This window comes from Poecile atricapillus, chromosome 3, assembly GCF_030490865.1.
Source record: "Poecile atricapillus isolate bPoeAtr1 chromosome 3, bPoeAtr1.hap1, whole genome shotgun sequence".
Lineage (NCBI taxonomy): Eukaryota > Metazoa > Chordata > Aves > Passeriformes > Paridae > Poecile > Poecile atricapillus.
This window is the reverse complement of record NC_081251.1, coordinates 83,909,635-83,934,781: the sequence shown is the minus strand read 5'-3', so window position 1 is coordinate 83,934,781 and position 25,147 is coordinate 83,909,635. Positions and strand designations below refer to the sequence as shown.

The following is a 25,147-nucleotide window of genomic DNA, read 5'->3' as shown; positions in this document are numbered from 1 at the left end:
GCTGAGTGCAGACAGAGAGGAAGCGCAGGACAAAGCATCCTTGTAAAAAGGCACCAAATGGCTCAGGCTTCCCCCCAAGCAGGACTGAACCTCACTGCAGGGCCCTCCTCATCTGAAGCTCCCCTTACTCCTCAGCCAGGACCACCTTGCAAAGAGCTCCTTTCCACCTGTGCCAACAGGTGCTGCAGGACAAAAAAGCTCCCACACTAAGTGTCTATTCGTGTTTTAATAAAAACCATCATCCACCACCCTCTGCTTGTGCTGTGTGTCATTAGGATGCCTGGGGAACCAGCAGCACCCAGGGATAGCACTGGGCAGGGGAGGTGCTCAGCGCCAGGCTGAGGCTGGGGACTGCAGTGGCTAGAGCACAGGGCAGCCCCAGGGCTGGCTGAAGCAGAGCCAGGCACATCCTCTTGCCCCTGGGGAGGCAGTGAGCCATGAACTGGTGCTGTGAGTAGAGACCATGCCAGAATGGCCGAAGAGGAGGATAAGAGGCTGGTTAGGGCATTTTATCCCTTTGTCTGGGGTTCACTCTTTCTTCCCAAAGAACTTCTTGAAGACAGATTTGTTCTTGGTGCGAGGGGGGCTGGTGGTCTTCTCCCTTTGTGTGTCCCGAAGGCTCCCTGTTTGGGCCACAAAGGAGTGACAGCGTGCTCGGGGCATGGCTGACACCTGCTCCCCTATGTACAGTGTGACAGAATAACTGCTCCCGGCCTCCGCTGGCTCCTTGTGCACCATCAGTGGGGTGATCTTCTGGTAGGTGGCTGCAAGAAGGAGCAGTCAGTGCAAGGGGAAGGGTGCCAGCAGGTCCTGGCAGCCCTCTAGAACCCTCCCCAAATGGGGGCTGCAGCCAAGGGCACAGGTATGTAGGACCGGGTGCATGCTGGAGCAGCATCCTATCTCGGCTGTGTGTGGGAACAGAGGCAGTGGTGCCACCTCCTGGCGGTGACAGCAAAATCAGGACTATACCTGAGGTGAAGGAGTAGGACCTCCTCTTGCTGGCCACCAGCCCACAGTTTTCTTCTGGGCGGATGTTGTCCCACAGGCCGGGGGACGCCCTGGGTGACCACTGCTGCTCCTTGTGCCCAGTCCCCTGAGCATTCTCTGAAGCAGAATGGAGACATGTCATAAGACAAGACCGTCACAGGACACCCCTGTGTCAGCCCCAAAGAGAAGAGGGAAATATATGACTATCTCAGTATCCTAGGAAGTGAAGTAAATGTTCTTTTCCCCAAGTCCCAACACCTGGGACTCCTAGCCTGGATACCACCAAGTTCAAGGCTGACCGAGAGCCATCAGCCACCCACAGCTGTCTCACATGTACCTCTCTCTGGGCTGGGGAGAGAAGCTGGGGGACAGTGGCAACCCAGCCAGACAGGAAAGTCACCTGCTGCTGCCACAATCCCATCAACTGGGCCATCCTGGCTGCCCAGAGGCCGCTGCAGTACTGTGCTTGCACAGGGTAACACCACAACCTCCTGGCTCTTGGTGGTCATGACCTGATGATGTTCCTGGAGGTGGGAGATCCCAGGGCTGGAGACCTTGCTGAAACTGAAAATAGCAGAGATTTAGCAAACCAGACTGGCCCACCAATGTCCTGCTGGAGCAGCACTCACTGGCAAATGTGGGAGAGAGTCATAACAGGGTTCAGCTGGCCAGCTCCTGGCTACTTACCTGCCAGTACCACTGATGCCCTCGACATGCTGTGCTGCTGCCTGGAAGTAATCCACTTTGGGGAAACCTGGGGGCACAGAAAACATCCTGCTGGATGCTGGCAGAGCACAGGACTGTGACATGACTGCACAGGACTTGTCCCTGTTCCAAGTGCCCATGCTGTATGGCTGGCTCCTCTAACCTCCTCTAGTGCCTGCTCTTGGTCCTGGCAACCAGCCTAGGATTTCATAGCAGGGCTTGAACCCATCAGGTATGGGTACAGCAACAGGAAAACCTCAGTATTACAGGTCTCCTTGCCTCAAGGGCAAGCAAGGCATTTCCAGGCCCAGAGGATATGGAGGAATACCAAGGCACCATTATAATTTTCCTGACACAGGCTTTTTGCTGCCGAGGCACCTCTGACGTCAGTTGTGCTATTCCTGATTTATAGCTGTGTATGTGGTGTGAAAACAAAGCTTCCAAATCCTGCCTGGCAGAGAACTGTTGCTCCCAAGGCAGGCTAGGAGAATGCATAAATCAGAGTAAAATGTTGTGCTGCTTCTCTTCTGACCCCCATGTATCAAAGGGCTCAGCAGTGGCTGAGCAAATATGGTAACCACATAGAGCTGGGCCCCTGCTCTGTCTGCAAGGACTGCTCACCTGAGTTTTGCTGCAGCTTTGAGACCCATTCATTCATGAGGGGCTGGGTGGGGGCCCTCAGGAGGTATTCAGAGCCATCCTGCAGCCTGCAGGGAGAGGGGAAGAACAATGATGTAGGGTGCAGATACGACAACGCCCACCAGACCAGAAAAGAAGAGAAGCAGGTAAGAAAGAAGAAAGGAAATCTTCATCTAAACACTGAGCTGGTCCTGCCTGGTGGTGTTTGTATGTTTCTGCCCCAGCAGGCACACACTGGGGAGGGCTGTGGTTACTGCCCTGGATTGGGGACTCACTGAAGCCTGAAGCAGTTGGTCTTCTTGGTGTACTCAGCATCTGGGGTGCAGACTGCCCCGGAGAGGTTCAAGGGAAGGGCCACCACAGAGCTCTGCAGCACAAAGGAAAGCAAGAGCAACAGTGGGGTTGGATGGCTCTGTCTTCCCTGGCTGTGGGGCCCAGAGCCATCACCCTGCTGCCAGCCCTCTCCCATGCCACCCCAATCTCCCTCACTGCACCTTGAGGCTGTCCCTATGGTCCTGGTAGAAACACAGTGTCTGCCTCATCAACACGGCATGGAAGAGGCCCCAGGCCCGGCAGCTGGCCTGTGAGACACAAACAGGGGACAGCTGTGATACCAACAGCTTTGGAAGAAAACAGCTGGTCTCATGCCATTCAAAATGAAGCCCAGCCCCTCTGAGGCCCTTCCAGAATGGCCAGCAGCACTGCCATGGTAGTTCCAGGAACATCCCTGGCTTCTCTCCGTCCCCTGCTGTGTCCCAGCACCCCTGTCCCAAAGGATCCCCACAGCCATGTCTGTACCTTTCTCCCTCCTGTTTGCAATACGTGCTTTCTTTCCAGTGTCCCCTCCATCATCTGAAACTCCATTTTACCAGGAAGGACCTGCAAAGGCACAGAGGGTGAGCAAAAACTTCTCTGGGGCTGGTGCTGCCAGCTTAGCCTCCATGCACATGAGGTCTATATGACCTGTCCCTGGTGAGCAATGCCAAAGTGGGAGTGGGATGACAATGAGGAACAACTTTCTCACCTGGGCAGGGGCTGGGGCTGTGTGTCAACTTTAGGGGTGAAGTGCCACCTTGCTGAGGCTATGGATTGGTGGGGGGGTGTGTGCTGCAGGGACCCCAAATACCACACCTGGCCCTTCTCCACCAGCTGAAGGGGCCACTGGATTCAGGAAGTCCCCAAATATTTGCTGGAGTGGGTAACCTAGCTGCTGCCTTGGGTGTTCTGTAGCCCCTTATCTGACCCTGAGGGAGAGGCCCTGGCCTGTGGATCTCACCTTGCTGCTCTCTCTCTCTTCTTGCCCGTGCCACCGCTGATCCCAGGTGCTGGAGTTATCCAAGGGGGCTGCAGACACCAGTTCCTCCACGTGGGGGGAATTCCTGAGCCTATTGGGGCTGCCACTGCCACTGTGCATCACCCCGGGGCTCTTCTCTCCCGATGGGCTGTAGAGCAGCTGGGCAGTGGTGGGGAGGGTGAATTTGGCCACTAGCACATTGTTGGCTGATGAGAGGATGAGGGGCCCGCCAGCAGTAGTGCTGGGGCTGGGCAAGCTGCCTTCCCTGCTGCCTATCCGGTGGCTGGCACAGCTGCCTCTAGGTGGGCTCTGTGCCCGTCGCTCGTGTGCACCATCCCAGATGGCCTGCAGCTCCTCCTCTTCTTCCTCAAACTGCCTGTGGGCAGGGTGGCAAACTTCCTTAGTGCCCAGTGCAGGGCTCTGGGGCTGTGGAGACCCCAGTGCCCACTCAAAGATAGAGAGCTGGGTGGGGGCAGCAGGGGAAGCTGGGGGCCCTCTGGGCTGGCTGTTGCTGGCTGGCTGGTGTTTGTAGGCAGGGCTGGAGATGGCTCCAGTCCTGCCTGGAATGCTGGCAGGAGATGATCCAAGCTCTAGCCAAGCAGCTCTGTGAAGCCTGGCCCTGCCAGTGGCAGTGGAGCTGTTGTCATGGCCAAAGTGGGTGGCCAGCTCATCCCCCATACTGACACAGGATGGCTGGCTCGGCCCCAAGTCCAGAAGGTCTTTACTGGTGCTGCTGGGGTGCTGCAGGTTCCAGTGCTCCTTCTCAGCACAGTGTGCCCTTTGCTGGCTGTAGCTGGGGTTGAAGCTCACCTCCTTGAACAACGTTCCTCCCTCACACTTGGGGGACATCCCCAGCCTCTTGCTGGGCCCCTGGGGACTGTGCCCATCTTCCTGCCACCCAACTCCGTATGTGCCTATGGGTTTCCAAGGCCTTAACCCTTGATCCTGCCTCTGCTCCTGCCTCTCTGCCTCCTGCTGCTGTGCTGCAGCCCCTCGGTGGCACCCCAGGACCACTGCATCCCGTGGCAGCTCCAGGCTGAGCACAGAGCCCAGGGAAACACGAGGGCATGTGATTTTTGGGTTAGGGAGGCAAGGGTTCTGAGGGGCTGCCTCGCACTCAGCATCAATATCCTGCACCAGTGGGTTCCTGACATAGAGGAGCAGCTCCCCAAGCTCAGGTCCAGCAGCAGCTGTCCCTGGCCTCCCCTTCCTCCAACCACACTTCTGAGGCCATGTGTTGCTGGGGCCATGGCATTCCTCAGGTGTGGGCTGCAGGGAGCTGTTGCCCATGATGCCCTGGAGAGTAAGCAGCCGGGCCTGCTCTGCCCTGGCCTGCTCCCACCGCTGCAGGCTGTTGAAGAGACAACCAGCCCCGGCCTTAGGCAGGGTGTGGGACACAGCCGGCATCCCACCGCTGGATGCTGGAGGGCGGCGGACAACAACAGGTGTCCACTTTGTGGCACAGGTTTTCCTGGCCTCCACCTGCACCTGAGGAAAGAGAGAAGGAGAGAGGTGTGATCCCCATTGCTGGAGCTTCCACCATCCTCTGACAACTACCCCCTTTCCATGCTGCATCTGGGAAAGCAGGGAGCTGCAAGGGCCGGCAGACAAAAATGCTCGCCAGCAGCACATGCAGTGCTGGGAGTGACAGAGCTTCACCTCAGTCCCCTGAGGGCTGCTCCCACACTGGTGCAGGCAGGGTAGAGACAGACAAGGGAATCTGCCCATGATGGAGTCCCTCAGGTGTGGTACAGCTGGGGCTGACTCTGCCATACAGCTTTTCCCTGGCATTGCTGACCTCCAAGCCATCACTTTTGGGTGGCTACTGAGTCACTGTTGTCCCTGCCTGCCAGCCCTGTATGCTCCAAGCAGTAAAGCAATGAATGCAAGGGTAGGGATTGAGTGCAGACCCTTCCCCTCCTGTTCCTTGCAGACCCTCTCCTGGGTTTCCACAGCTGCAAGAGTCTGCAGGAGCTGGAGCAGCGTCCCCCTGTATCCATTAGGCTGGATGGTGCCTATGACCAAAACCCTCTTGGCAGCCAAGCAGCCCCTCACCCTGCCTCATTGCCCTCCAGCCTCACTGCCCTCCTGCACTTTCCCTTGGGCTACTGAGCCAGGCTGCCCTTGGGGCTCCTCACACACAGACCTTTTTGCATGGGCTTTGGAGCAATGAACAGATCTGAGTCCCAACAAATTCCCAGACTCCCAGCCCCAGGGTTACAAGCCAAGCAGTCTGCAGTGAGACCCCCATCCCTGCAAAATGTGCACCTCAAACAGCCCCAACCACCCCTGTCCCCCTTCAGCTGGTTACACAAGGAACTGCTGCCACCCCCCAGCAATAGACTCTTTGCTAGCCATACCTCCTCTCATGGTCACTGAAACTACTTGAATGGGGAGCCAAACTGCAGCAAGCCCTGCCTGAGCCCCCTCCTCACATATCCCAGAACCCGCACTCTGGACCCCACAGCACCAGAAGGGTTTTCCCTCTCTCAATGGACCACTGCCAAGAGGGCACAATGGCATGGCAAGGAGGGTTGGTGGCAGGCAGGTTCACACCATGCAGCCACTATGCCCAGCATGCAGCCTTCCCCAGGATGTTACCTCTTCCACCAGTTGGCGAGGTGGCTTTCTTTTTCGCTTTAAGCTACCCCAAGTGTTTCCTAAAAGCCCCTGGCAACGCTTCCAAAAGGTTTTACAGCCTGAGTGTTTAGTGGTGAGGAGCTGAGCAAGGGGAGAGAAAGAGACACACAGAGAGGACAGAGTGGGCAAGGAGCTGCAGCAGGAGAGCACAGGCAAAGTGGGTGACGCAAGCCAGCCTTCGTCCTAAGGCATCATGTGGCATCAGCACGGCCAAAGGCCCCTCTCCTGAGATTGACACAGTCCCGGCAGCCCACTTAGAAATGGCCTAGAGGGGTCTCAGCTCTGGGGTTACCCTGCAGCCCTTGCAGCCTCCCAGTTTGCATGGGGCACAGCTCCAGAGAGTTGCCCTGGCTGTGTGGCCGCCTGCCCATGGTTCTGCCAAAGCCGCCCACAATCCGCCCCATACCGTTGGCAGTGCCTCCTCCCCTGGCTGCTCACTGCTGGCCAGCGGCTGTGCCGCCTTCTTCTCGCCCTTCTTGCCAATGCTGAGGATGAGGTTGACTGTCCCCCCAAGACCACAGGGGACCCGTGGTGGCAGCAGCAGCGTGGAGGTCTCAGCAGGATCCCAGGTGGCAGCCTCCTTGGGGGGTTCCACATCATGGGGTGTTTCGCTACTGGACGCCCCAGGGCTCTGCTCCACTCCTGATGGGGCATCTGAGAGGGGTGATGAGGGTGGGGAGATGACTGTTTTCTCTGGAAACTTTGGCTCTAATCTTTGCACAGGCTTGAGGAGGGAGCAGAGCATGAACTTCCCTGGGCTGTGGATGCTTTCCAGGTGGGGTGGAGCATGTGAGGCATGCTGCTCCTGGGGAGCAAGGCAAGAGAGGGAACATGAAGGAAGGGCTGCTGGAGCCAGGCATTTTCTCGGGACAGCCTTCCCTTTGCCCTGCCTGAACCCCAGAGACTCCCAGAGGTATGGGCACACATCCCTCCCCTACTTCTGCACCACCCATTCCATCCAGCACCTCTGCTACCCTCAGCCTCAAGGCTGATCACACTCCCTGACCATCTCAGCATGGCTGAGTACTCACTTGACCAGTGGGGGATGTGCTTGAGAGGCTCTCCAGGTCCCTCCTGTCCTCCTGTCTGCTCCCCAGATCCTGCTGATGCTTCTGTGCTCGCCAGCGCACCAGCACCCAGCCCAGCATGCCCTGCAGCTCTTCTAAGCGCTCCTTTATCTGAGAGGAGGAGAGATGCTGGGCAGCTTGCAAGGACTCCTGGCCCAGGGACACTGGCCCTACCAGGATATCTCACAACAGAGCAGTTGGGAGGTTTATGGGAGTGGGATACAGTCACAGTCACAGTCACATCAGCTCAGATCTCAGGATCCAGTGGATTAAACTTCCTCCTGCCCTGAGCAGCCCCAGGGTTGCCTATCTGTCCCCATCCCACTTACTGGGGCTCTGCACCCACACCTTGCTCTTTCTTTCATGGTCTGTCCCCAGAGGACTTCAGGGAGTGCTAAGAATTTCCCCCCGACCCTGTTTCCCCTGTCCTTACTGTTGCACTCAGGTAGTGCTCCTCAGACACCAGCTGCTGCCCTGCTGCTGCTAGTGCCTCAAACTCCTTGAGTTTCTCTTCGATTCTCCTCTCCAGTTCCTCACATGGAGTCTCTGGGAGACTGGAGCTGCTTGGGCTTTCAGAGAAGATCTGAGCCCGTGTGTCCTCTGTCCAGGAGCTGTGAGCACGTGAAAGACAGGCTGAGGAACGACCCAACCCTTTCTTCAGCCCTACAGGCCCCAGGGAAGCTATTCCCATGCTCAGGGATAGCTGGAAGCAGCTCAGTGGGGTTGTGGCAAGGCTGTTGCGGCAGGACAAGATGTTGCAGGGCTGCCTCACAGCAGACAGCTGTGGTGCAACCCTGCATTCCAGGCTCACCATGGTCACGCCTAGCTGCAGCTTCAGTACTGCCCACATACCTGCCAATGCCATGCTCTCACCAGACCAGTTCCCCCTCAACCACCACAGAAGCAACCCCATAAGCTCACTACCACTTACATCATGGCTAGATAATCCTTGAAGAAGTGCCGGAGCTGGCTGGCCTGCTGCACGCGGAGCCGAGTCTCCCGCAGCAGCTCTCGAAGCCCTGCCCAGACCCACAGAGTCTCCTGCAGCTCCTGGCTGATGGGGCACTGCTGAGCAGGGAACAGCTCTTGCAAGCGGGCAGCCGCTCTCTCCAGCTCCTCCAGCTGCCCTTGCAGGGTCTGTGACACTGCATGCTAAAGATCACAAGGCAGGAAATGTTCGAGATGCATCCAACCCTTCTGAACCCAGGCTGGACTCCCCTATATTCTGGGATGCAGAGGCAGAGGAGAGGATGCTGGTACATGGGCTGCAAAGAGTGGGCAGAGATAACCTCTGTGGGGACGACAGGAAGAGCACAGAACTGCCTGGCTTCCCTGCCCTGTGTGCATGAGTCACTTCCCCGCCAGCAGGAAGATTAGTGAGGTGCTGGCAGGTGGGTGCTGGCACATGGGAGCTGACGCAAGCTCTGTCCCCTTGCCTGGCCCATGCTATCAGAGGGGAGCAGAGCAGGTAGATCTCAGCTCCACTGGAAAATTCCAGCCCGCCCTGCCACAGTGTGCCAAGGCTAACAACACCTGGGCCCCTGGAGGGGGGCCAGTGCCTCACTGGAACAGCCCCAGCCAGCCGGATCACCTCCCTGGCAGTGCTCTTCTGACTCACCTCCATCTCCTGCTGGCAGCTTAGCAAGCCCTGCAGCTCTTGCAGGTCCTTCTCACTCTTCACCATGGTGAAGCCATTCTCTGCTAGGGCAATGTCTTGAGATAGTGCTTTGGCTCTGCACTGAAGTGCCTCCAGCTGTGGGGATACCTTTGCCACCTGGATGGACAGGAGGGGACACAGTGGAAGATTAATCCTGGGGTGGAGGCTCCTGCGCTACCACCTGCCACACAGCCTCAACCCACCCCAGCCACACAGCTGCAAAAGGGCAGGTGCCAGCCATGGGAGAGACAAGGATACCAGCCTCACACAGAGTGGTGCCCATGAATCCAAATGCCCTTGTTTCCCACTGAGGACGGCTGAAGTGCATGCCCTGTCGCAATTAGCTAGCATGTCCAGCTGCAGATGAGCCACCCAGTTGCATCCTCAGGCCCCCTGCCTCCATTCCCTACCAGATGCTCCAGGTTCTCTGTCTCTGCTGCCACCTCCATGACCCGCTCCCGCTCTTTCGCCACATCATTCAGCATCTCCACTGCCTCCTGCAGCTCTCCCAAGGGGCGACTCATGTCTTCACTGCTCGGAGATGTCTCAGCCTGGGCTGAGAGCAGGGGAAAACACCCCTTCGAGCTGCAGTGCCCACTTCCTGGCTGAAGCCAGCAGAAACACCAGACATGAGAGATGGGGAGTGACACCTCAGGCAGCTGGGCTGGAGGGGAGCACCCCATAGGGTCCCCTTGCCAACCACAGATCAGCCCTTGGTTCAGTCCCAGGTGCTGTATGATCCCAGGGGATGCCTGGCCACACTGCTTACCACTGCAGATCCCTGCTGGCTCTGTGCTTCCTCCTCTTGCAGGTCCTGCAGGAACTCAGACAGCACGAGGGAGTCCCGCAGATCTGCTGCCCGGTGCCGCAGGGTTGCCTGCACTTGTGCCAACCTGTGGGGAGAGGTGCTCATCAGAGGTGCTGGCAGCTTCTGCACCTCCTCAGGGACAGCATCCTCCTCCCCACACAACCTGGGGACAAGAGAAGAGGCACCTTCCTCCAGGACTCACTTCTCCTCCACCATCTCCACTTTCCTCTGCATTTTCCTTGCTCCCTCATGCTCAGAGGGCGACTCGCCTGCTGCTTCTTCCCGCAGTGCCTGCAGTTTGAGGCCACACAGCAGGAGCTGCTTCTCCAGCTGGCTCATTTCTTCCAGGTCCTGGCGCAGCTCTGCCGGGCTTCTCATGGTGGCTGGTTCCAAGAGCGACCCAGCCACAGCTTGCAGCCACTGCTCAGCCTGGTCCAGCTCCCCCACCAGCCTCAGTGCCTTCAGGGAGAGCAGGGAACCTATCAGCCTGGCTCTGAGCCACTCAGAGGAGGCAGGAGCCATGCTGGCATCCCACTAGGGGTACATGGGGCGCAGACAGCACAGTGAGAGAAGTGTGCCGTCTGCAAAGCCAACCAGAGATATGGGTGCCAGTGTTGCAGCTCCAGGCCCCACAGGTGCCAGCGTCACTTGGTGATCCCCAGAAAGCTGCTGCAATTGGAGCACACCCTGTGCCCACCCTAGCCCTGACTCCACGTGCCTTATCGATTTCTTGCAGCTCTACACCATTTTCGTGGTGCTTCTTCTGCAGGTCCTCCCACAATTCCCCCAGTTCCTGCAGCATGGCCTCCACCTGAGGGCTCCTGGGAGGCCTCCCTTGTGCTGGCCCCTTCTGGGAGGCAGAGAGGGCAGGTAGAATGGGCTCCACCTGGTGTCCTCCCCCCACCTCACATCCAAGCAGGCTCACCAGGAGCACAGCCCTGGCACTGGAGCTGGGAGCCAGGGGCTCCTGCTGCATCCGTGCTGCCTCCAGGCTCACCACTGGGCATGGGGGCACTCCCACACGTACACGCTCCTTGTATGGGGACAGAGTCTGCTGAGGAGCAGGAGACATGCTGAGTTAGACACACACCAGAGCAGGTGTGTGTACACAAACATGCAAGCTCACAAGCAGCAGGAGGGGGTCAGGGAAGTGAGTCTTTCCCCAACACCGACTCCTCTTGGATGGGCAGGGAGAAAAGGGGACTCTTGGGGAGACATTACCACATTCACCACCTGGCAGACGTCCTGCACTTGGGTTTCCAGCTGCCGCATGCCCCAATCAGCCTCTGCCTCTCTCCTCCTCCAGCAGAGAGAAAAGAGGGACAGTCAGGACTACAAGGTTCCCCCTTGCACAGGGGAACCCCATCCCTGTCCCCTCTGACTCTGTCCCGCTCCCACAGCCACCTCCCCAAAGCTGGTACCTATTGTTGTCCCCTCCGTGAGGGGGCTGTCCCACTGCTGGGGAGCCAGGGTTGCTCTCCTCTCCTTTCTTGTGCTCTGCTATCTTCTCCAGCACATCTTTTGGTACCTGTGGCACAAAGGTTCCCATTCCTCCTTGGCCAGCACAAAGCATACACCTGCTTTGCCCAGGGCCTGGCACTTATCACCTCCCCTAACTGGTGGGACCAAATCCAGAAGTGTTCATCTTGGATTCTGCTCAACACCTGAACCCTTTTCCCATAGGTTCCCTTGTCTTCTTGAAGTAGAGAAGCTGAAGACACCTGGAGGAAGACAGTGCTTACCGTGCTACTGAGTCCTCTTGTCCATTTGGCTGCTGCTTCCTTACCCACAGCCCCATGATTGATATCATCTCCTCGAGGCTCAACATTTGGAGCTGCAGCTTTGCCCCCTGGGGAACTGCTTGCCCGTGCTGGAGCCTTCCCTGTCCTGGGAAAGGAAGGCAAGGAAAGCCCAGGGGAGCAGAGGGTGAAAAGAGACCTTGAGTGGAGCTGGTGCCCTAGAGACAGCCTGCTATGGGCTAACCCAGGTCTTTCCCAAGTCTCTGGCTCCAGTGTTGGGAGGTCAGGGTTGGGACCCTGGTACTCCTGCCCAGCTATGCTCTACCTTAGTGCTTGCTGGAGCTGCGCCCAGCTCTCCTTTACATTTCGATGCTTTGAGGTGACTTGGGCTGCCAGGCTGGGCTGCAAGTTTAGGAGCTGGGACACTGTCACATCCAGCATCTGGAGAAGAGAGAGCGGCTGGGAAGTGATGGAGACAGGGTTCATGAGGGATGAACCACCATGGCCACGGGGAGGGTGTGTGATGATAAGCAGCCCTCTGGGGGCAGAAGAGGCATTGAGTGCCTATCGAATCCTTGGCTGCCCTCAGGGAGACTCCCCCATCCATCACACAGCTTCAGCCACCCACACAGCTGTGGGGTGCCCACAGAACCCACAGCACTGCTCGTGGCAGAGCTGACCTGGGAAGGCTCACGAACCCCCTCTGTCAGGATGCTCCCCAGGCCTCAGAGGACGAGGCAGTCTTGCACTCACCATCACCTGGCTGGCTATGTCCCTGACATCCCGATCCTGGCATGGCTCGCCCTCCCCTGGCTTCCCTGTACTGCAGATGCTGCTCTGCTGTAAGAAGAGGCCACAGTCAGCAGTGGGAGGAGGACAGGGCTCTGCTCCCAGCTCCAGCAGAAAGAAACAGTGCAAAGCTGCACTTGCCAACCTGGCTCCCTTTCTCCATCCCCTGGTTCTCTCCCCAGACCCCAGACTGAGGGTGCTGGGACCACAGGAGCCTCCACACAGGGGACAAGGGCAAGGTGCTGCCCACTGTTTCATTCAGGCCATGCAACAGCCCTGCATACCAGGGTGAACCTGGCTTCAGTGCAGATACCTTTGCATGGATGGCCCCGAGCAGGATATCTGCTTGCTGGAGGAAGGAGGCCACCTCCAGGGCCAGTTGCAGAGCCTCGTGGTGCTCCTTCAGGGTCCCCTGCAGCCGCAGCCACCTGAGCAGGTGGAAGGGTAAAGGTGAATGGCAGTCTGTGCCTGTCTGGAGAGCTGCACAGAGCTAGGCCAGGAAGTCTGGGGGGTCCTGCTTGCCAGTCAATCAGCTTCTGGTGCCTGGCTGAGCCCGGCTCAGCCCGTGTGTCCTCCACTCACATTTTGTTGAGGTGCTTGCGCCGGGCTGAGATGTTTCTGCTCTCACTTTTGCTTTGTTTCTCCAGCTTCTGGGCCAGGCTGTTCAGCTCCTTATGCAGACTCTGGAACTGCTGCTCCTCCTGGCTCAAGCAGAGAGGAAAGACATCACCATCCATCCTCAGAGACCTGTACCAAGCCCCAGCCTCAAGGTACTTGGGGTCCCTGACAGGCCGTCAGCTCCCTGGCAGCCTCTCACCTGCTTCAAGTCAAGGATGCGGCGGGTGAGCTGGATCTTGTCTGGGCTTTCCTGCAGGAGGGCTGCCAGAGAGGGCTTCTCCTCCTGGACCAGGCAAGGGTGTGAGAAGGTGGGGGAATAGCCCTTCCCCAAACCATGCTTCCCATCCTCCAAACCTTGTGCTTGATCCACGCCTCCAGCCATTCAGCTTTCCTGTTAAAGTCCTGCAGACTCCACAGGTCCCCCAGGGCTTTGCTCTGGCTGGCAGCTGTCTGCTTCAGGAGCTGCCACTGGTCCTGTAGGGCCAGCAGCTGCCTCCGTACGGCCTCAGCACTGGGGCTTGCCCTCCACATCAGCTGCTCGCCCATCTGTGGGGCCAAGGGACCCACTCAGCATCAGGGCTTCCTGGGGACCCTCTGCTGCAGAGAACCCAGGAGCACCAGGGCTGTGGGTAACAGGAACCACACCATGCCCTCCCTGGCCTCACCTGATTGAGCTTTATCAGTGTGTTCTCAAAATCCTTCATGTCCCGCTGTAAGGTCTGAGCAACCTCCTCCCAGTCCTGGAGGTCACAGCCATCCTTCAGGTCCCACAGCTTACCTCGCACCCAGCTCTCTGCCTGCAACATACCATGTGGCTGGGGGCCTCCACCAGAGCATCAAGGACATGGTTTTTTGGACCCAAGCCCAAACCTTTCTGAAGCTGTGACGGGGACTGGAGTGCACCCTTTCAGTTGACAGCCCATTTGCTCTGGGAATCAACAGGCCAGCACAGGCACTCAGGACAGCATCTGTGGCAACTGGGCTCACTTCTTTCCAGCATCTGCCTCAGCCCAGCAGGAGAAGCTGGGCTTGCCCAAGCAGGCCAGTCTGCACAGAACATCCCTGCACTCTCCTCGCTGCACCCTGCTCCCCAGCTCAAACATCCATGCATTCTTCCCATCATGGCATGGAAGCAGCCCTCCCACCATCTCGGTTCCCACACTGCTGGGGAGAGACAGGGTCTGGGAGGAGGAGGAGAACGGGGGACGGGAGGAACATGCGCACAGGGAGAGGAAGCAGGGCCCTGGTGTGGGCTGACCCCCTCTCCCTGGGGCTGACAGCCAGGGAGAGGCAGCCAAACATGATCTCATGCCACAACCATGGCTTTGCTCAGGCTGGGAGTTCAGCCCTCCCTACTGCACACCCCACCCCACAGCCCACATGTAAGGCTACCGCTGGCCCTCCATCCTGCTTTCTGTGCAGCCCCTTGGGTGAGTGCCCCAGCTGGCCTTACCTGCAGCATCTCCCGGTTGAAGTGGGCTATCAGAGGACTCAGGTCAAGGAGAGGGGCTGCTCCCACACTACTTTGCCCACTGCATCTTGGTGCTGCAGCAGACTCCTTGCCCTTAGGGCTCTCTTTCTGGGGTGATGACACCGGGGATCCTGCCAGCTAGGGGGAGCAGAGGCAGGGTGTCATTGTGCTGCCCCAGGAAGCTCTCCTCATCACCTCCCAGGAGCGTTTCAGAAACCCAAATGAAGTAGGTCAGCATGCCTTATTCTTCACTGAAGAATACTGCCACTCCTTCACTGACATATTTGGGGTTATCCTTCACGGCACTGAGGTACCACCTTCCCTCTACCAAGGCCACTCTGGTGGCTTTTGCAATGTCAGCAAGGGGTTGCTGGGCTGTCCCTCAGGTGAGTCACTCCCTGGGTCATTCCAGGCTGTTGGGATGGCACCCAGCACCTGGACTGGTCCCAGCACCCACACTGGAGATGGAGTGCTTGCTGCCTCTTCAGCCTGAGGCAGCGCATCCCTGGGAGGAGCATTCATGTCTGTAACATCTGTTTGGTATCACACAGGGGGATGCTACCAGGGCATGGGATGGGATGGCCATGGGGTACGTTCCTGGTAAGCCCCACCACTCTTTTGGTGGCACCGAAGACCCCCCATCCCTGGTGAGTGGTTGGAGGGGGCAGAGAACACAGCATCTCCCTTGGGATTTGGCCTTGTGGGCAGCCGATGATGACAAAACCCTCTGTCAGGGTTCCAGCTCTGCCAGGGGTGACAACAAAGGTCAGCCAATGAAAGTGCTGGCCCTTCTCCAAACTCAGCCCTGGGCCCTGCTGCACGGAGCCCAGGGGACAGCACCATCACTCAGGCACCTCCCACCCCTCTGCCCAGGGATGGGGATCTGACTGCATACTAGCTGGCGGCAAACAGGAAACTGAGCATTTTCAGGAGGAACCCAAAGGTGTAGGGCTTGCTGCCTCCTGTCAGTAGGCAGAAATTGCTCCTGGGGACAGCCCAGGACAGCCCTTCCTCCTTGAGAGGGCAGGGTGCGAGCTGCCCCACGGGGTCTTAGCTACCCCCAAGCCCATCAGGGAGAAGCCTGAAGCCTGTGGAGCAGTGGGGTTCAGGCAACTGTTTCAGGCTCTGTAAGCACTCTGGCATGTGCTGCCATGCTGACAGCATGGGACTCACTTTCCAATGCCTGTTCTACTTAACCACAAGAACTACAGAAATTCTCTGGGTTTTTTTTTTAATTTTGTTTTTGTTTTGGTTTTTTTTGGGGGGTTGTTTTTGGTTTTGTTATTTTTTTTGGGTTGTTTTATTTTCTTTCTAGCAATACAGATTCTCAGGCCCTCCTGCGACTCTGTGACCTTCAGTCACTTGACTCAGCCAGGACTGGAGGAGCCCATAATCTGGCTCCCTTGGAAGCAATAAAACTTCTGGGTGCTGCCTGGGGAGCTGATTCCTTGCCCCATCATGCCCAGCTTGTTCCTGCACTCACTGAAAGAGGCAAGGCTCCATCCACACCTGGGCACACCACCACCTACCAGCCGCATTGCTCAGCTCCAAGCTGCACGTCATGCTCCCCTAATGTTGAGGGCAGGGGGACATACCACATAGAAGGGAGAACATCTGTCCATCGGAGAGCAGAAAACACTGGCCTGAACACTCCCAGGCTTCTGCTGTTTGTCCTCTGTATCCACATCCTTCCTGAGGAAGACCTAGAGGCAGGAAGGCACAGCTGTCAGCCTGGTAGTACTTAACTGTCCGGGAAGCCAAGGGGACAGAGGAGCATTTACCCATCTCCCCCTGCCCTAAGCCAGAGGCTCTGCTGGCAGTACTCAAACGCTGCTTGGCTGTGCTCCTGCCCATTCCTCCTTATGTATCTAGGCCAGGCTCCTCCCAAACAGCATCCACAGCTCCCATCATGTGTTTAGCAAGCAGCAAGAACTCCTAAGCCTGCTTTGCTCAGTGCCTTTTCCATTTTAGCTCCAAGTAACCCAAACATCCTTTTCTCTCCTTGAATTGAATCCAAAGCCAGCAGAAACCCATTTAGTGATCACCACTGGTCCCTGGTCATCTAAGGATGTTCAGAGTGAGACTCCCCTGCCCTATTCCAGGACAGTAAGGCAGAGGCATGAGGACACAGGATGACACTAACTCCAACACCATGAACTTGAATCCTCTCAGCTGCTGATCCCTGATCTCAGCCTAGCTGGGAGACAAGTTAAGGGGGCAGCTGGCTTGCAGGTAGCTCACAGGCAGCAGCTTCCAAAGGACAGGGGTGAGGGTGGAAGCAGGAGAGGCAGAAGGAAGGAAGCCAAGGAACTGCAGCCAGGCACAGAGAGAATGTCCAGGATGAACTCCACATTACCTTATCCTCGATGCAGCACAGCCCTAGGAGGAGAGGTGCGTGGGTTTGTTTGGATCATGCCCAAGGGCATTAAGCCTCATCCTCTACAGATGGATCTTTTCTTGGGATGTTGGATATAACAGCTAATTTAGGGACCTCCTTCCACTTCCTTCCCAGGGCCACCTTGTTGTCTCTGTAACAGCCATCCAAGCAGGCACAGGGCAACAGAAACAGGGTGGTGGACAATGTGTGCTGCCCTGACAATCCCTCCTCTGAGACTGCCACAAATGAGATGCTGGATCAGCCAGAGCCAGTATACTGCTGCTCGGGCCGCTCCAAACTGAGGACACTGTCCAAGGGAAACAAACCTAGGCAAATCAGAACACCCTCCCTGCACAGAACATGGCTTCCCACCATCTGTCCAGGACTGCAGAAGAGTCCTGACATGAATGGCAGCCCCCACCATAGAGCTGCTGCCACCGAAAAGGCTCAGAGCCCTACAAACAGCCCAACAGCTCTATAACCCCATGGAGAACAGCACCACTGGACCTTTCCAAGGGCCTGAAAAGCTTGGCCTTTTGCTGCAGAGAACAGACCACTGCCACATGCCACAGCATCCCATCCCAAGCAGGAGGAACAGTCAGGGTACAAGGCTGAATCACAGCCCAGCAGGCACAGTGAGAACTCATTAGGATGGTATCAGAAGGGGAAGGCACCCCCTTGCCTGACCAGGGGGCTGAGAGATTTGGATGCATATTTAGGGAATGATAGGGAGATAAATGTGAAGTGCTTGTGAGGCATAAGACCCTAGAAAGTTCTTGCAGTAATGTCTCACGCTGGCCCCCAGAGCTCAGCCGTGGGAGACAACCCGGCAGGTGACACGGGAGCTTTATTTAAAGTCCCTGTCTCACGATCTGTCAGCCGCAGGAAAACAGGGCTGCCAGCACAACGATGACTTCATCCTTCCCGCAGAGCTGCTCCACCGGGACTACCCCCCCTCCTCGGTCCCTCTGGCTGGAGCTGGGTCCTTGATCCGGGAAAACAACAAACTCTCAGCAACCGAAGTCTGTGAGAACGAGCTGTGCCTGCCTCAGCATCCATGAGGTGCTTGCTAAATGCTCCCCAGCAGGACCCCAGGCTTTGTGACATGAGCAAAGCCACACGTGAAATGAGTGCAGCAGCCTCAGCTGCCGCTTCTGCTAACACTTCTTTCCCCTTCTAAAAGCAAAATTAATATGGCACATATGCTTGCCGCCTTCCCATAGAAGAGGCACCAGTGACTCCCCACGAACAAGACGAGTGGGGCCAGACCCTCCTAGGCAGCATTGTGCTCATCCCGGAAGAGCCTCTCATTCCTAAGGGACAGGAGTGAAGGGCAAATCTCAGGGCTGTGGGGCACGTTTGGGAAAGCACTACCGTGCTCTTTGTGGGAGATAGTGTCCCTCCTCTCCTCCAGCTGCCATCCCACATGTTTTCCCCTGCCTCTCAACTCCCTCTTCCTCTCCCAAAGCTCCATCTTGCAGCCTGCCCACCTCTTTCAGCTCCACACGCTCATGCTGGACAGGGAGGAGGAGCCGATCTTGGCAGCCTCCCGGGAGTCCCACACCACCGTGCCCAGCCCGTGTCCCTACCTTATATGAAAGAGGGGAGCCCTCATGCCGATGTCCTTTCGGCTGCGCAGACTCCGGCCGCCCAGCGAGGAGCTGCTTGCGTGCCGGAGGAAGCGGCACCTCTTGCGAGGCTGTGCCTGGCCTTTATTGGCAATGAAGATGAGGGTTTTGGCAGTAGGCTGCGCGGCTCTCCCTAGCACTGTCTTGCCGGGAAACCAGCTGTTGCAGGTCAGGGTTAAATCCCGAGGAGCTCCTGCCTGCCCTTGACAGAAACTGTGACGTCTCCGAGATGCCTTCCGCCCCATCCCACCCACAGAGGGGGTCTCCCTGGCTCTGGCACTGTTGAATTCATACCTCTGCGCCTGCTAGCGCTCAGACTTGGAGAGCAGGGTGCCGAGAGTTCTGGGTCCTGATCCTAGCCTTGTCCCAGCTTTGCCTGGCTGTGTGGCCCATCATGAGTCACTTCCCTTCTCCCAGCCTCCGTTTCCCCTCTGGTAAACGAGAGAGTAAGTTCCCAGCTCCCCGCACTCAACTGCATCATCACAGGCAGCTCGAAAGCTGAGACCCCCATAGCCAGGCTCTGGGACAGGGCTTTTCCGGCTCATCTCAGCCCCGGGGGAGCTCATCTCCGCTCACCCGCAAAGGCTTCCTGCCCTCCAGCCTGATGAGACAGAGAAGTGCGTGGGGAGCACATAGGAGGAAAAACAACTACCCCAGGAGCCCTGCAACGACTCCTACCTGGACCGCATGGGGATAAGGCAACAGGGATGGGCGCAGCCTCCCCAGGACCTATCCATCCCTTGATAGCGAGGAATGGGAAACTGCAGGAAGGACGGGGCGAGAGGAGGACACAGAGTAGCGGGATCGCATACCTTGAACTGAGCTTTCCCTGTCCTGCTGTTGTTGTTGTTGTGGTTTCCCTCGTCGCCGGCGCGGACAGGGTCCCCGGGTCGCCCTGCCTCTCCCGTGCCAGCGTCCCCGTACCAATTGGACAGCGTGATCTTCTTAATGGAACGGGCTAGCGAGCTGCGGTTCAGCCGGTCCTCGTCGGTGGCCCCGTCCTCACCGGGGCTGGGGTTGCGGGGCTGCCCCGCGGGGGCGGCGGGGCCGGCCCGGGCGTGGGCCAGGTAGAGGGAGATGCGCTCGTTGATGCTGCGACGGAGGCCGCGGTGGCTGTCCAGCGCGGAGGCGAGGGCGATGCCGGGGCAGGCGTCTCCGGGGAAGTCCGCGGCACACTTAGGCAGTGAGAGCCTGGTGCTGATGGTGAAGGGCTGCATCTTCCTCGCCGTGCTGCCCGACATCCTCGCCCTCCCCGCTGCCCGCTGCGGGAAGCGGGGGTTCCGGTCCGGGCACGGTGGGGAGAAGCAGCAGTGTGGGGCCCCCACCGCTTGGGAGAGCGGGTGATGAAGATCGCCCGTGCAGCGCCGGCTCCTTCCCCGGGGCGGGCGGGGGCGCTCAGCCGCGGGGCGGCCCCGCGCCGGGGGGCAGCGGGGCGGCGGGCGGCCCAGCAACCATGACCGGAGCGGAGAGACGCGGGCAGCCGTCCGGCCTCGGCTGCCTGGGCGGGCCCTCCGCCCCCGCCGGGCGCGTCCCCTCCCCTGCCCGGTCCCTCCTCCCGCGGCGGGCCGGGCAGGCGGGAGGAGGCGTCGCGCTCTGCCGGGTCCGTCCCGTGTCGTCCCTGCCCGTGGCCGGTCGGCTTCAGTCGTCCGCCTTCTTGCGCAGGTTGAGGAGGCAGAGCAGGCAGGTGAGCAGGGCCTGGCGGCTCTCCCGGGAGCACAGCCGGCGCACCAGGCGGCGGAGCGGCGGCAGCAGGCGCCGGCGGGCCAGTGGCAGCAGGCGAACGAGCAGGGCGCGCAGCAGCGGGGCGGCCAGCGGCGGGGCGGGCATGCTGCCCCCGAGCCTGCAGGCACAGCCTCACACCCCCGGCTGACCTGCAGTAGCGGGGGTGCTCGGCAGCTCCTCACGTTTTGGAACGTCTGAGCTAAGCGGGATGTCGGGGTGTCCGCACCCTCCTGAGAGCGGGGAGCTGCTTGGGGCAGGCTCGAGGAAGCACTGGAAGGGGCTCCTTCCCGCCTCTTTCCCGTCTCACTCTTACCCTCTTTGGGATCCTTCCTGCTCCGGGACACCACTCAGCTCTTTCCCTTTCACTCTTTCTCTTTCCCGAAGCGGCCTGGACTGCTCAGCTTCCCCAGTGTGAACCTGCCACCAGCGCAAATGGCAGGAACAGCTCCAGAGCAAGGGACAACAAAAAAAAAACCCCAGCTGTTCATTTAAATGCCCCCTCCTCCCAGACCCGACACACACTCCCTGAAAGTGATACTGCTTCGCAGCCGAGGCCCAATTTGTCGGGGTGGAAGTGTAGAGGAGAGAAGGAGGGCGAGGGAGGATCAACATCTCTCCACCACAGAAATGTGGGCTGGCAGGGTGGGGTTCTGTTCCAGCACAAGGCTTTGCCATAGCTCTTGAGCAGGCAGCTGAGTCCAAACTTGCCTGTTATTCCCTGGCAGTGCCAGCAATTGTCAGCCTGCTCCCATAAGGGCCACGAATGCAGACCAGGTGAGCCAACAAGGAGAGTGGGCAAGGGATGGCCCAAGGTGTAATACACTGAGGAACAGTTGGGTACTCCCCTGAGAAAGAGCTTTGATTTGGCTCCATGAATGGCTCAAGAGCAGGATGGTAAGGAGCGTCCTGCAATTTTCAGCTGTGCTCCAATGTTCCCAAGCTGAGTTAGCTTGGGGCAAGCAGCCAGGGGAGCACAAGCTAGCTAGAGTGAAGGTGCAGGCAGGAAGATCCATGGTCATGTCTGTGTCCTTCCGCTTCCCTCCTGTGCCGAACCTTTGTTTTGTTCTTGGTGGCTGTCTGTCTTTATTTCTTGCCCTTGTTCCCTTCCGAAACCCTGCCAAGGCCCTACTTTTGGCTCTTGCTCAAACAGAATTTAGGAGAATGAACAGACCCAAGGGACCAAAAGCTACTGCTCCGTTTCCCTGCCTGCCTGCTGTAAGCTGTCCCTTGCCCATTAAGTCCCATCCAAAGGTGGTTAGTCCAGCCAGGGTGACCTTTTCCAGCCTCATGGATTCTTCCCAGGGAGCCAGCCATGGATGAGAAAAGCAGGCTGGCCATGCCTCAGCACAAGGACACCATGTGCTGAAAGCAGAAACAGCTCCCTGATGGCCCTGGAGCTTCAAGGATCAAGGATGGTGCTTGACGTCAGCCCCTTGGGACTGGCCTCCTGGAGGCTCCCGAGCTCGGGTCTGCTGTGGTCAGAAGCTGCGGTGCAGGCGTAGGGCTCTGCTGTGCACTGCCGCCAGCTCCGTGCTGGCAGCCTTGCTGGGAGCAGGAAGAGCTCAGATGAAGGAAGACGGAGCAAAGCTTTGCTGCAGCTATCTCAGGGTTTATGTTTTCCCCAGGAGGAAGCATCTCCCCTTCAATCAGGGAGGTCCAGTGCTTTGCCTGTTCTTGAGACTCCTGGGTTCACTGTGCTGCAGCTAATCCCACATAAGCCTTGCTTAGAGCCTCAATTTCCCCAGCAGTACAGCTCCACTGGGAATATCCTCTCCTTGTGCAGAGGGCACTTTACAGCATTCTACCTCTGAGAAGGCTGGGCACTGCTAGGATGAAAATGCAGCATCCCAGGTCAGTGTCAGTGATGACAGTAATGGAGAAGAGTGAACATCTTATTCCTCAGGGAGCCTTTTCCTAGGAAAAACCCTGCCTGAGCTGGGGGAACTGATCATCTTGCCATCCCTACTGGGGGAATCCTGTCCTCCAGTCCCACAGGGAAAGGGAGGTGTAGAGACGCTGCAGCACATTCCAGGGACCATTGCTTCTGAGTGTTACATTGTATCTGAGTGTAATGTTGCCGAGATACACAAAGGAGTGGATGGAAAATGCTTTGGGAACAAAGGGGCTGTAGTGTGTGACCTCTGCAGAAACCTGTTCCTTCCCAGGGAGGGACTGCAGGAGGCTCTCATCCTGCTTTGAGAGCCAGATGCTTGCAACATCCCAGCACTGGGAAGAAGGTGTGGCAGGGCTTAATTGCCAAGCTCTTGGGACTCACAGAAAAGCAGATTTTTGTCTCTTGCCAAAAATGCAGAGATCTTGCCGAGTTGCTTTCCCCATCTGGAAGGTCAGGGTCTTTAGCCTCCAACTGGGCAAAAGTAAAGCCCAGGGAGATGAATGGAGGTAAACTTGCTCCTCTGTTGAGTAATGCCCAGAGCTGGGAAGAGAAGGCAATCTTGAAAGAAAACAAAATCACACCAATATCTACTTCAAAATGCAAGTTTTAGGGCAGTAGAATCCTGCCCATATGTTTCCTAGGCCAAGGCTCATAGATCATTGCTGTAACTTCTCTGATCCATGGAGAACTTTCTGGTCCTGAAATCACTGCTTTGTCTCGATACTTTTTACTTGTCTATGTTTCATCCCTCTCTACCAGGAGGCTTAAAATTCTTCACCACATGGTTGGCTTATGTTTTGCTGGGTATGTATCAAGACCTCTTCCTTTCAGGCATCCATTTTCTGTATTGTATCAACTGCACAACCATGTATCACCTATTAATTGATGGGAATGGCTGAGATCCACTTCTTGAGCCTAAACAGGGACTGTATACCCCTCCACAGTACTTATTTCTCTCAGATGATCACTTAACAGCTGAACATCAGCAAACAAGGAGCAGCAGATGCCCTCAGGCAGCACAAGGATGATGTGGGCCTCTGGTAAGCCAGTGAGTGGAGCATTGATGGTGAGATAGCAGGGCTGGAAGCAACCCCCACAGGGGTCTATCCTCAGGGTGGTGGCAGGACTGTGCAGAACTGTCCTCTTTTCTTCTCCATCCTGCCATCCCAAAGCCCTGAGAATTCAGCTTGTCCAAAGCCCAGTCCCTTCCTTCTTGCTGCTGAGCATGGGTGAGCTCACAGCCCCACATATCCTCTGGGCAGATCCTGGGGTTGGAACCAGCCAGAACCTCCAACTCCCCTGGGAGAGGCCACCTCAGAGGAGGCAGAGCTGGACGGTCATGGGTGTGTGACATGCCAGCCTCTGGGCAGGAGATGGCTGTGCTACCTCCTGATACAGCTCCTCTTGGTTGCTGCCACCCTTCTGTGGAGGGAATGTCTTCTGAGCAGACCCGTGCCCCATCACAGAATAGGCAAATCTGGCACTGGCCTTACCAGCACTCAGCCTGCTCCCGGAACAGCATCTCTGCTCCATGGGAGGGCAAGACCCTCATGCCATCTCAGAGGCAGGCACAGGGGACAGAGCAACCATCGGCACCTGCCAATGCCTAAATAGGCTGTTGTATGATAAAATCTCCATACGATCCAGCAGGGATCCTGGGAAGAAGAGCATTTTCAAAGAGATATGAGGTTTGCTGAAAATTTTGTTCTGGGCAGCACTGGGAGCTCTCAGAAATGGCAGGGGAGGAAGATGAGAGTCAGGAAGGCCATGAGTGTTTTGTTTTAAGAAACCTCACCCTTCTGGCAGGGATCCTAGAGGGTGCTGGTGGTGGGGACAGTAGTGGCACCCAAGCACTGAGCCCCGTGCAGGAGGAGCACAGGCCATTCCTACTGAGGAGGGATACAAGTGCTATAAATAGGTTGTTTAATGCACTGTGGCCAGGCCTTGGAAAGCCCCAGCCCATGCACATTCCCTGCTGCTGGCGCTGAGACAGCAGCTGTTGAAGAAGGCTGAATCCAGCAGCTGCTGGCTGGTGCTCCTGGCCCCTGTCCCAAGTCCCAGCCCTCCTGCTCCCCTTGTGGGGGGGGCCAAGACCTTAGCATCCTTTGGCACAGGTGGTGAAGCTTACTAGTGTGGTGATGCCAGCTCTGTACTGGTGTTGGTGCTGCTTCCTGAGCCAGCAGTGACTGCAGGATGTTGCTGGTGATAGAGGGACAAGAATGAGGAAAGGGCCTTCCTCCCTGATATCCCTTGCAGTACTGGGGAGATGGCTGTGTCTGGGTGGGAGCTGTGGGGCCATGCTGGAGTCAGCTGCTGCCCACCCACGAGCCCTCAGCTATGGCTCTCCCCAGCCACAGCTTAAGATGCTGGGCTGGCCCCCACACCCTGGCTCTGCTCACACAAAGGCCCCTTGTGCCCACGGGAATGACATTTGTGCAGCCGTGGGCCCCAGGCAGAGTGAAGCATAGCCAAGGGGGAGATGCCAGAGCCCAGCTGCTGGGGCAGCTGCTGGGGCCAGGTGGGGATGGGCTGCAGTCCTGCTCCCCTTCCTGTGCCTGGGGGATGGACATGAGCAGCTGGTGGGAGAGGGGGAACCCCCAGGAAGAGCAGGCAGCTCTGGGCTGCAGGAGGCAGGGCCATATGAGGTGCAGGAAATTCGGGGATGTTGTGAAGCAGGAGCAGTGTTGCTGTGCATCCATGGGCACTGCTGGCCGACCCAACACAGACCTTTGGGATAGGTGTGGGAAGTGGGCTGGGCTGGATTTTGCTGGCTAGTGCCTGTCCCAAGACAAACCCAAAGCTAAGAGCAGCTTTGGTCACATCTGGCCCCCTTGCTACTCACCTCACCTCAGCATTTAAGGCCTCTGCTAGGCATCTTCCTTGTCCCCTTTGCAATGAAGGGGATAAGCCAGGCTACTTTTAGTGGCATTGTCTGGCAGCTGGGAAAGCTGACCTGCTGACCCCCTGCTGATACTGGCCTGCCAGCTGCCAGGGCTAGCGAGGGAAGGGATCTGCCAGCTGGCACCCAGAGGGAGGGAGGGGGCTTCTGGTAAGGCTATGGCAGGGGCACCTGTCATCCCAAAGCCAGGGTGTCACGATGGCCCATAATTGG

General features: G+C 57.8%; 1 protein-coding gene across 1 annotated transcript; it reads right to left on the bottom strand.

The window, feature by feature from the left end:
- Positions 1–207: 207 nt before the first annotated feature.
- Positions 208–23,587, bottom strand: LOC131577681 (uncharacterized). The gene is made up of 34 exons (XM_058835722.1): positions 23,529–23,587; positions 19,232–20,471; positions 16,010–16,117; positions 14,397–14,552; positions 13,609–13,740; positions 13,298–13,489; positions 13,143–13,226; positions 12,908–13,026; positions 12,639–12,753; positions 12,290–12,376; positions 11,862–11,977; positions 11,540–11,684; positions 11,219–11,325; positions 11,019–11,097; positions 10,723–10,848; positions 10,495–10,647; positions 10,000–10,256; positions 9,759–9,882; positions 9,400–9,594; positions 8,951–9,106; positions 8,264–8,484; positions 7,766–7,943; positions 7,297–7,443; positions 6,672–7,070; positions 6,227–6,346; positions 3,608–5,113; positions 3,130–3,210; positions 2,826–2,912; positions 2,607–2,698; positions 2,314–2,399; positions 1,675–1,741; positions 1,388–1,551; positions 970–1,104; positions 208–764 (listed from the first exon to the last, which is right to left on the bottom strand). The coding sequence occupies exons 1-34, from the start codon at positions 23,585–23,587 to the stop codon at positions 529–531; spliced, it is 7,269 nt and encodes a 2,422-aa protein (XP_058691705.1). The 3' UTR covers positions 208–528.
- Between the last annotated feature and the right edge of the window lie 1,560 nt (positions 23,588–25,147).